At 40.2% G+C, this 11,749-nt stretch overlaps 2 protein-coding genes and 1 non-coding gene across 4 annotated transcripts in view; all 3 read right to left on the bottom strand.

Annotated features, from left to right (window-relative positions):
* The window catches only part of LOC106093221 (C-1-tetrahydrofolate synthase, cytoplasmic), a 47,602-nt gene extending 37,966 nt beyond the window's left edge, over positions 1-9,636 (bottom strand). The window contains exons 1-2 of one of the 2 annotated variants that reach the window (XM_059363435.1): positions 9,422-9,609; positions 802-804 (exon numbers count right to left, since the gene is read on the bottom strand). In XM_059363435.1, coding sequence (XP_059219418.1) covers positions 802-804; positions 9,422-9,492 — 74 coding nt within the window. In that variant the 5' untranslated portion in view covers positions 9,493-9,609. Of the gene's footprint in view, positions 1-801; positions 805-4,532; positions 4,786-9,421 lie in introns of those variants that run through there. The other variant, XM_059363434.1, reaches the window with a different exon arrangement.
* LOC131993964 (probable methyltransferase-like protein 15 homolog) lies at positions 3,328-4,509 on the bottom strand. Its single transcript, XM_059363439.1, has one exon. It carries the CDS (start codon positions 4,507-4,509, stop codon positions 3,445-3,447), a length of 1,065 nt encoding a protein of 354 aa, XP_059219422.1. The 3' UTR covers positions 3,328-3,444.
* LOC106093222 (uncharacterized) lies at positions 8,678-9,074 on the bottom strand. Its single transcript, XR_009397251.1, has 2 exons — positions 8,986-9,074; positions 8,678-8,892 (listed from the first exon to the last, which is right to left on the bottom strand). It is a non-coding gene; the product is annotated as an uncharacterized LOC106093222 (transcript).
* Positions 9,637-11,749: the final 2,113 nt, after the last annotated feature.

An 11,749-nucleotide genomic window follows, 5' to 3' on the forward strand; every position in this document is an offset into this window, starting at 1 on the left:
TTTGGCATAGTGAGTTCTGGTAGACGGTAGACTACCCATTTCTGTGAAGTGTGGGCCAGATAGAACTATATTTGGATACAGATGCCAAGTAGACCGACCGCCCGATCTCCCGATATAGGGTATTTAGGCGAATATAGGAGCATTTTTTATCCCATTTCAATGAAATTTGGCACAGCGAGTTCTGGTAACCATCTAAACCTTTTTGTTGTATATCGTCCAGATCGGACCATAGCTGCCATATAGACCGATATCCCGATATAGAGTATTATGCTCATAAAAGGAGAATTTTTCATCCGATTTTGATGAAATTTGAAACAGTGAGTTTTGACAGGCCTCTATGCCTTTTCTACACCAGGTCGGACCATACTTGGATATAGCTGCCATATAGATCGATCTCCCGATATAGAGTATTGAGCCCATAAAAGGAGCACTTTTCATCCGATTTTGATGAAATTTGAAACAGTGCGTTTTGGTACCCCTCTAAAATGTTTTGTTGAATATCGTCAGGATTGGAACATATTTGGATATAGCTTCCATATAGACCGATTTCCCGATATAGAGCATTGAGCCTATAAAAGGAGCATTTTTTATTCGATTTTGATGAAATTTGAAACAGTGAGTTTTGATAGGTTTAGAATGGCACCAAAACGCACTGTTTTAAATTTCATCAAAATCGGAAACAAATGCTCAGTTTATGAGCTCAATTCTCTACATCGGGAGATCGGTCTGTATGGCACCTCTATCCAAATATGGTCCGATCTGGACGATATTCAACAAAATGGAATAGAGGTCTATCGAAACCCACTGTTTCAAATTGCATCAACATCGTATAAAAAATGATTATTTTATAGGTTCAGTATTCTGTATCGGCAGATCGGTCTATATGGCAGCTATATCCAAATATTGCCCGATCAGTACTATATTCAACAAAACGCACTGTTTCAAATTTCATCAAAATCGGATGAAAAATGCTCCTTTTATGGGCTGAATGCTCTATATCGTGAGATTGGTTTATATTGCAGCTATATCCAAATATGGTCCGATCTGAACGATATACAACAAAAAAGTGTAGAGGGGTACCAGAACTCGCTGTGCCAAAATTCATCGAAATAAGATGAAAAATGCTGCTTTTATAGGCGCAATACACTATATCGGGAGATCGGTTTATATGGCAGCTATATCCAAATATAGTCCGATCTGGACCACCTTTAACAAGAATGGGTAGGAGTCTACAAGATCTCAATGTGCCAAATTTAATCGAATTCGGGTAAAAAATTTATCTTTTATGACTTCAATACCCTATGTCGGGAGATCGGGCAGTAATTCTATAGGGCAGCTATATCCAAATATGGGCCCATGTGGTCCACAGAAATGGGTGGGGGTCTATCAGAACTCACTGTGCCAAATTTCATCGCAATCGGATGAAAAATAACCAATTTATTGCCTCAAGACTTTAAGTCTGTAGAATGGACCCTCCCCCTTACCCTAATTTTCAGAAACGCCAGATCTCGGTGATGGGTGGGTGCGATTTAAGCGAAATTTTGTGTGCGCTCTTATAGTACCCTAAAAATAAAAATTTGATATCCAAATTTCGGATGGAGTACCTAGGGGAGCCACCCCACCCTAAAAACTTTTGCCCATGAACATTTCACTAAGCAACAGGGGCAAACTTCTCACATATCATTGAGTGCAGTCCAATTCAAGTTTAAGCTCAATGATAAAGAGCCTCCTTTTAATAGTCGCGTCCGAACGGCGTGCCGCAGTGCGACACCTCTTTGGTGAGAAGTTTTTACATGGCATACTACCTCACGAATGTTGCCAGCATTAGGAGCAGAAAAGTTTTTCTGATGGTCTCGCCATGATTCGATCCCAGGCGTTCAGCGTCATAGGTGGACATGCTAACCTCTGCGCTACGGTGGCCTCCCCAACCCCCCACCTCTAAACCAACCAAATATATAATTAGACCAATCACGACAATATGGGACTCAAATGAAAGGTATTTAGGATAAGAAAACGTATCTGATATCCAATTGTCGGATCAAGTGTTAGGGGGACCACCCCAACCCCCAAAACACCCCTAAATATGGGACTCAAATGAAAGGTATTTGCGAGTAGAATACGAATCTGATATCCAAATGTGGAACCTTCTCAAAACAACCACCAAACAGGACTTTTTACTGACCATGGCAATATGGGGCTTAGATAAAAGGTATTTAAGCGTAGAATACCGAATCTGATATCCAAATGTGGGGCCAAATGTTAAGGGAGACGCCCCTCCCAAAAACACCACCAAAAAGGGGACAAATTTACGACCATAGCAATATGGGGGTCAAGTGAAAGGGGACGTGCCACTCCCTTATAATCCTCAAATGGGACGGATTTGCTCACCAAAACAATTTATTTATTTCATTTCATGCAATGCGAAGCCATCAGGCCTATAAATAATCACACTATGCATAAGACGTACATTTTCTAACATAAGTTAAAAAACTACTCAATTATGGCTATTAGAGGGAGTGGACCTTGATATTGATAGTTTTTAGGGCCCATAGCCTAAACCGGGTTTAAATGAAAGGTATTTGAGATTAGAAAACGTATTCGATACCCAATTTTGAGGCCAATGCCAATATGGGGTTTAAATAAATGATATTTGGGAGTAGAGAACGATGCTGATATATTTTCAGTGCTAAGTGTCTGACCACCCCACTCCCTAAATAGAGCATATTTACCGACCACGTTAATGTGGGGCTCAAATAAAGGTATTTGAGAATAGAAAACAAATCTGATATCCAAATGTGGGACAATGTATTTAGGGCACAGCCCCTTTTTCCAAAATGCCCCCCAAAGAGTACAAATTTTGGTGCAAAGTGTAAACCCCCCTTAAACCAATGGCAATATGGGGTTAAAATAAATGCTATTTGAGCCCGATGCTGATATTTTTTTCAGGGCCAAATGTTTAGAGAACCACCTCACCCCCGAAAAACCCTCAAATCGGATATCATAACAATATCCGGCTGAAAAAAGGCTTTTGAGAATAGAGTATTTCAAACACCCAAAAGATAATGAACCCAAAACCCTCCCAGCGAATTCATAGACCAGTAAAGATCATACAGGATTCAGATAAAGGCATTCATATTCTTATACTGTTAGTCAAGCATGATATTTCACTAAAGGCTCTTTAATTGTCGAAAATATGCATTCAAAGCATAATTATGTTCCATATAAAGTAAAAGAAGGCGCAGCGAAGCGGGCCCGGTTCAGCAAGTATTCTATAAATCAAAGTTGAGTGACATTAAAGAACAAGAAACGAAAATCAATGAAGAAGTCTCTATGTTCGTTATACACTTTATTCACAATTCGATGCTAAAATTTTCTTCTAACTACAAAAGTAAATATTCAGAGAACATCATTATTTTATTCATTCTGGAGCAAGATTTTAATAAATTATTTCAGTTTTATGGCAGCTCTTAATTTTGCCGATCGACTTCGACTGTTACGAGCCACCTCACTCTCTGTTGGTACCAGTACATGTTTGTGCAACTGCTTCCAATTGGAGGAGACAAATGATTCAACCAACTCTTTGTCATGGGTGAAATCGTAACCACAATACTTTAGCGGCACTGGATTGGCCAGACCCTCTATGACATTGCCATTCAAATGACGTTTAACTATGGTATCTTCCAGCGAGTGAAAGGTAATGGCCACTAAACGTCCTTCGGGCTTTAAATAAGTATTTGCCAAAATCATGCCATAATTGATTTCATTTAGTTCATTGTTAACAAAGATCCGCAGCGCTTGAAATGTCTTAGTAGCCACATGCGCTGGGCGTTGCATCTTATCCATACGATGGGATGTGTCACCCATACATGCCGCTACTAAATCCGCCAATTGCTTTGTGGTTTCTATTTTATGTAATGCGGATCTGGCTTCGACAATGGCTCGAGCAATTTTCTTGGCCGACTTCTCTTCGCCATAGATGCGTAAAATCTTAACCAAATCGGTCTCCTCGGCTCTGGCCAACACATCGGCTGCTGTGATTTGTTCGGAATTTGCATCACTACCACGATCCATGCGCATATCGAGGGGACCATTTTTCGAAATTGAAAAACCTCTGTCAGCCTCATCAAACTGCATCGATGAACATCCAAAATCGAATAGAATCCCATCCACACTGTGTTGCTGTACATTGTGTTCTGCAAGTAAACGAGGCAAATCGGAAAATTTCCCCAGCAAAGGAATTAAACGTCCCTGGTATTGTGTACTCAGGGTTTTGGCAAGTTCGTAGGCTATGGGGTCACGATCCAGAGCATATACCTTTATATCACCGTGGCGATCCAATAGTTCTTTCGTATGACCTCCAGCTCCAAATGTCATATCGATGAATGTTTGCTCATGCATAGGTTTTAGAAAATTTATAGCTTCTTGGCATAATACCGGTATGTGTTGCGGTTTCACCGTTCGACTTTGAGTCAAGGTGCAGTAGGTTTTTATCCACTGTCTATGCCACATTTTTTTAGTAACTTTGCAACGATTTATTTTCTCTTTTTACTATCTTCGTTCAGGTATTGCAGGAATTCCGAAGATAGGACTTGATTACACTGTTGAGCCGATAGACCAGTTGCGGTGGAATCGTAAATTCTTCGGTATTTACGACCGTAGGTATTATTGGCCAAACGTTCAATAGAATCGATTTGTTTTGTAACGTTATCGGTTGCTTCCGACGTTAAAGATGCTGGATTTGCCAGACTAGTAGCAATATGTTTACGTATTTGTTCACCAAGGTCCCTAACGGAAATAGATAGATGCATATTATGAATGAATACAATTTGTATATCAAATTTTTTTTATAAATTCACACTCACTTTTAGAGGGTGGGGGGGGGTTCGGGGGGTAATGATGTGGATGATAAATTAAGTTATGAATGTGTGTATATGTATGTTAATAAAGAAATGTGATGTAAAACAAAAAGTAAATAAAGGCAAAAGTTGGACGAGCCAATTTTCGTTGCACAAAGTTTTCCTTTGACTTATAATGACCACATAGAACAATCCATACAAAATGTAAAAAAAATTGTTAATTGACACATAAACAACCCTATTCCATTATTGGTGGCCAAATTTGGATTGACGTGATGATGATGAACACCACACAAATCGGAACTCAGGGTTCCAACCCATGCGGTGCTCATTACGGTGGGCCAATTTGTCTGGTATGAAAAAAAACCCGCCGAGCGGTAACCGAAATCTACGACGAATGCTAAGAAAATTTGCAAAGAAACCATAGGTCAGAAATTAAAATCGAGCTTCCGGCTTTTAACGAAAAAGTCCGTCTGTAACAAATTTATCTTCTACGCAAAGACGAAACGTCTGAAGAAGTCTTGGCTATATCCGTCTTTCTGTGTTTTCTTACCGTATCGTTCGTCCGTCTGTCCTCTTTTTTAATCAAGGTGGAGGACACATTTGTTATCCAAAAAAGATTTAGGCAAAGCTGCCAAATATAGGAGGCCACCGCAGCGCAGAGGTTAGCATGCTGAACGCTTGAGTTCGAATTCTGGCGTGCACATCAGAAAAATGTTCAGCAGTGTCTATCCCCTCCTTAATTCTGGCGTCATTTTTGAGGTACTATGCCATGCAGACCAAAACTTCTGAAGGATTCTTGAATACATCCGCCTTTCCCTATCGTTCGTTTTGTAATCAAGGTGAAGGTCGCATTTGTTTTCTAAACATCATGGCATTTTCTACATCACTTTATTTCAGCGAAAAGGAATTGCTTTGAACTTGAACATCGCTTAAGATTTAGCGCAGCATGTCCGCCTATGATGCTGAAAACCTGGGTTCGAATACTGGCGAACACCTCAGAAAAATTTTCAATGGTGGTAATTCCCTAATTTTAATTTGTAATGTGTAATTTGTGACAGGTACTATGCCATGCATAGAAGCCGATGGATTCTGCGAGTGGTAAGACTGGCCTTCGTAATACTCCACTCCTACATGGAGTGCATGGGGATAGCAGTCAGGTCCGGTACTGCCGTGATAAAGCTTTACAACGTGTACATAACCCCGACATAAGTGGGTTACTCTCTGACCATAATCGTCTGGTTCTAGGAGACTTTAATGCGCATCACACTTCATGGCATTCTCCCCCAGGTAACGACCAGCGTGGCATAGCTTTGGCAGAGCAAATTGAAAGCTCCACGTTTTGCACGGTGAATGAGGATGCCCCCACTAGGATTATGAGGAGGTGAAAGCAGCTCGCCAGACATCTCCATTGCATCCCCTGATCTCCTGAGTGAGGTATCCTGGCAAGCCGTCATCTCTTTGAGGTCAGACCACTTCCACTTCAGACTATAATTCTCACCATCGATCGACCACCCGACTTCGTAACCTCTGAGCGCCGGACGTTTATCAGAAGAACGCCGCTTCAGTGAACTGCCACCCCCTCGGATGTGATTGTGGCCGAGAGTAAATTCCGAGACATCATTAACGCAACAGCCGCTCGCTTTATACCAGCCGGTCGAATACCCCAAGTGCGGCCCAATTTCCAGGCGCAGGTAGTGGCACTCGCAGACGAGCGTACCCCACTAACCCTAGAATCAGCGAGCTGAATCTGGAAATAAACAGGGTAGTCAACGAACATAAGCGGAATTTGTGGCTGGAACACTTGGAGCAATGTAACTTAGGCACCGGTGTGGGCAAGCTGTGGTCTACTGTTAAATCACTCTCGAACCCCGATAGACGGGATGACAGGACCTCAGTCACTTTTGACGAAATAACCGTGACTGATCCGAAGAGATGCGCCAGGTATTCGTGGACTCCGAGCCGATGAACAGCCATCACATTTTGCCGTGGGCGAAGTTTCGAATGTCATCCGTGACGACAAATCATCTAAGGCGTTGGACCCCGACGGAATCTCTACATTGACGTTGAAGAATCTGAATTCACCTGAAGTTGAGTACCTTACCACTGTCCTTAACCTGTCATTGAACACTCTTATAGTTCCCGATGTCTGGAAAATGGGCAGAGTGATCCCGCTACTAAAGCCTGGAAAAGACCCGAGTTTGGGGGAGTCGTACAGACCGATCTCCCTTCTCTCACCAGCGGCAAAGACGCTTGAGGCATTACTCCTCCCGAGCCTCATAGGAGAATTTCCATTCGCTAAGCATCAACATGGATTTCGAAGACTGCATAGCACAACAAAAGCTTTGCATGCCATCACCGCACAGATTTGCCGTGGCTTTAATCAGCCCAGGTCATGTGATAGGACGGTCCTCATGGCACTGGGCCTATCGAAAGCATTCGACACGGTCAGCCATGCCAAATTATTTGAGGACATCGCCAACACGTCCCACCAGCCAGGCCTGAAACGATGGGTCGCGAATTATCTGTGTGGTCGCCAGTCAATTGTGGAATTTTGGGATAAGATGTCGAAGCACCGTAGATTGAAATAGGGAGTTCCACATGGTGATGTGATATTCCAGGCACTGTTTAACCTCTACCTATCCTCCATTCCACCCCCTCCAGACGGCATAGAGATCGTATCATATGCGGACGATTGTACGATCATGGCACCAGGCCCCCCACCCATTGATGACATCTGCGATAGGTTGAACGTCTACCTCAGCGAACTTGTCTCATATTTCGCTGCAAGAAGTCTGAAGATATACGCCACCAAATCTTCAGCCACATTGTTCACTACAAATACGCGTGAGGTGAATACTGAGCTGACAGTGATGGCCGATGGAGAAATGATTCCGACCATCAAGTGTCCCAAAATACTTGGCGTCACATTTGACATCTCTTACACATTCTCCCCTTATGTCACACCAATCTGCGATAAAGTCAAAAGTAGAAACAAGGTCCTCAAGTCACTTGCTGGCAGCACTTCGGATGCAGACAAAGAAACCTTGTTGACCACGTACAAAGCAATTGGCCGGTCTGTGGTAAGTTATGCAGCGCCAGTGTGGTCTCGTCAACTTTGTGACACGCAGTGGAATAATTTTCAGATCTGTCAGAATGCCGCCCTCCGAACTGCGACGGGCTGTCTCCTCAGTTCTCATGTGGACCACCTCCATCAGGAGACAAATATCCTACCAGTGCGAATACATAACTACATGTTGTCTAAGCAATACCTTTTTGGTTGTTATCGCAGAGACCATCCAAATCATTATCTTGTGGATAGATATACACCGCCCAGAAGCCTTAAGGTAGATTTACATGATCTAGAGCGTGAGGTTCAGCGCCCCAAGAGAGAACCTCTAGATCAAGCGACCTATCAAGCTGGTCTAGGTACCATTCATACAGACACGGCAGCAGATACGGTAAATGACTACCGTGTGAATGTAGTCCTTGGAGAACGACCGCTTCCCATTGCACCTGAAGAAATTGACCTCCCCCGGCAAACCAGAGAAGTTCTGGCTCAATTACGTTCCGGCAGATGCAGCCGCCTCAACTATTACAGAGCAAGGATTGATGCCGAAGTGCCCGATTGTAACCAGGGAGCGCACGATACACATCACCTGTTTTACTGCCCAGCCAGTCCCACTCGACTCAGACCCAGATCCCCGTGGACGCACCCCATCTTAGTCGCAGAGTTCCCGGGTCTTGACAATCAACAGAATCAAGCAGACGAAAGATAGAACACAATAAACTGTTACAATGACAACAACAACAACAGTCTATTTATATATCACCACTTGAATTCGATTTAGGTGCATTTACTGTTTTTCATTTAGATTCAGTTCACATTGTTTGTTGTGTATGAAGTAAACCTAAATACAAAAATTATTTAAATAAGTCAATTGATTTTAAAATATAGCAAACATTGGATTTCAATTATTCCTTAAGCCACGTGGTTCACAAAATATCAATTGTCCAATGTAACCCATATGTGTGCCTACGCACATAGACAAATATTGATAAATCGAAAAAAATCAAAACGTACTTTTCAATAGAGTTACAGTCCATTGTATTCCAAAAAATAACTTACTCTTGTCCACTACCGAAGTAATATTCTTCATCCATAAGCTGATATGCATATTTGGAAGCCATGTTTTAGGGGAATTCAAGATATCCAAGACAAAAAAGTCACTATAATTACACCAAACAAACTACACTAAACACACGACTTTACTGAACAAAGAGAACGCAGTCACTACCAATTTATAGGATGGACAACAAAAAACCTGAGAAAAATGTTAGTGCAAGCACACACTAATAAGTGTTTTAAGGTAGAATGTGAAATGCATGAAATCTAAATTTTGCCCAACCTGTCCCCTATGGCAAACCATAATTGACTGGATCGCTTCAACGAATCAAATTTGGTGTTAATAGATGGCGATAATGAATGGAATGTATTAATGTAATGAGGTTGTGTGAATGCAGTGAGTGGGAAGATCAATTATATTCCAGTTCGTCATGTTTACCTGCCCACTTTTGATTTGTCTGCCGGCCACTTTTCCAGTACTTTCAGAAATCTTTGATATTGTGCGGACATAATTTCTTCAATACTATACTGTTTTACTTTTGATTTTTGTATTATATTCTTTAATTAATATTAAATAACATTTTTATTATAAAATCAGATCGAAAAATAAGCGTTTCGTAATTGTTGCCGCAGAGACCACAAACAGAGTAATTGTCAAAATCAGCTGTAGCGGAACATAAGTTTTAGTACTCTTTAGTTTTTACTCTCTTATGCCACAAAGGTTTTAGTACAAATGGTACTCTCAAGCAAACGTATGGCTATGAACACCACCAAACTGAGTGAAGTTACCGATGTCAGAAACTTTCGACAGCTAAACATACCGGGTGACACAAAACAGTTTAATTAATCATTTTTAAGGTGTGCACAATTCCCCTGACAATAAATACAGATAGGCGATGGGTAAATACCTAAAGGGTATTAAATTGGGTAAATACCTGAGTATTTACCCATTTATACCCAAAAGATGGGTATTTATAATTTTGCAGATATCTTGGACATAAAAATATTTTCCAAACAATGCTTGATGATTTCGTATTCTTTGCATATAAACCTGATCTTCTGATCTCAAAAAATCGGATTTTAGTTATATATAGCCGCTATATAGACCGATCTCCAGACTTAAAGTCTTGACACAATAAATTGGTAATTTTTCTATAAAGTGTGGTTAAGATCGGACTATATTTGGATATAGCTGCCCTTAGACCGACTGCCCGATCTCCCGATATATTGTATTGAGGCCATAAAAGATCCATTTATTATCCGAATTCGATGAAATTTGGCACAGTGTGTTCTGGTAAACCCCCACCCATTCCTGTCAAATGTAGTCCAGATCGGACCATATTTCATCGAATTCGGATAATAAATGGATCTTTTATGGCCTCAATACCCTATATCGGGAGATCGGTCTAAGGGCAGCTATATCCAACTATAGTTCGATCCGAACCACACTTCACAAAAATGGGTAGAGATCTACCAGAACTCACTGTGCCAAATTTTATCGAAATTGGTTGAAAAATTACCAATTTATTGTCTCAAGACTTTAAGTCTGGTGATCGGTCTATATAGCGGCTTTATATAACTAAAATCCGATTTTGTGAGTTCAGAAAGTCAGTTTATATACAAAGAATACGAAATCATCCAAAATTGTTTAGAAAATATTTTTATGTCCAAGATATCGGCAAAATTATAAATATCCAAAAAAGGTATTTATTGGGAATTTACCAAGTTATATTCATTTACAGGTAGTGGCAGTTACCCAACAACAAAATATTTGGCACGCTATCTGTCAAAATCACTGATTGGTGCTACTCTGATTTTGTGTAACTAGTTCGCGCCATTTTTCGTTGATTGCGTGTGTATGGTTGTTAACTACAATATAATAAACACACCCAACCAATACTCGTTGACAGATAGTGCACTTTGCGAGAAAAAATTGTACTCGGCTGTTTGCGGTACACTACCTAGTAATTATGTCATGTAAGTACGCGATCCGAATGCTGCGTATTGATGCTATATCTTCGAAATTACCTTATAAGTGTACAAGAAAACTAAATATGTTAACAGGAAGTTCACCCCCACGATAAATTATTGTTTCGTTTAGCTAACACGAATTTTTTTCTACAGAACCCGCCCTTGGTATCGCAAATGAAAAATTTGTCACAGATTTTTTTTACTATTTCTTTTATATGGAGTTTTATTATGGAAATTGAAGCTAATACGCTTATTGCTACTTAGGTGTATAAGTTATGTTTGTAATACAAGTATTTTGGCCTAATTGGCTTAGTATTGCAATGAATGAATAAATAAATAAAATAAAATAATGGAGTTTTATTATGGAAATTGAAGCTAATACGCTTATTGCTACTTAGGTGTATAAGTTATGTTTGTAATACAAGTATTTTGGCCTAATTGGCTTAGTATTGCAATGAATGAATAAATAAATAAAATAAAATAAATAAATAATACCAACCTTATGGTACAACTAAGAGGTAGAGTCATTAGCAAAACAACAAAAAACTACCCCCAACGAAACTACCTTAAGTGGAAAATACCGTAAATTGAAATGTCAAAGTGGTTTAAGAAATAAACTTTGTTCAAATTGGATTTATTTAAATATTCGACCTATTTTCGTATATTAGTTGTTGAAATAAACTTTGTTTTACAATTTATCTTCTAATATGTTTTACATTTGTATTTTTATCATTATAATACTTTTTTGTTGCTATGTGTGGAATATCGGATCAAATAAAACATCTTTTTAAAATTG

The sequence above is a fragment of the Stomoxys calcitrans genome, chromosome 2, assembly GCF_963082655.1.
Source record: "Stomoxys calcitrans chromosome 2, idStoCalc2.1, whole genome shotgun sequence".
NCBI lineage: Eukaryota > Metazoa > Arthropoda > Insecta > Diptera > Muscidae > Stomoxys > Stomoxys calcitrans.

Excerpts from the sequence above, each read along its gene's own strand:
- LOC131993964 (XM_059363439.1), bottom strand. The coding sequence starts at position 4,509 with ATGTGGCATAGACAGTGGATAAAAACCTACTGCACCTTGACTCAAAGT.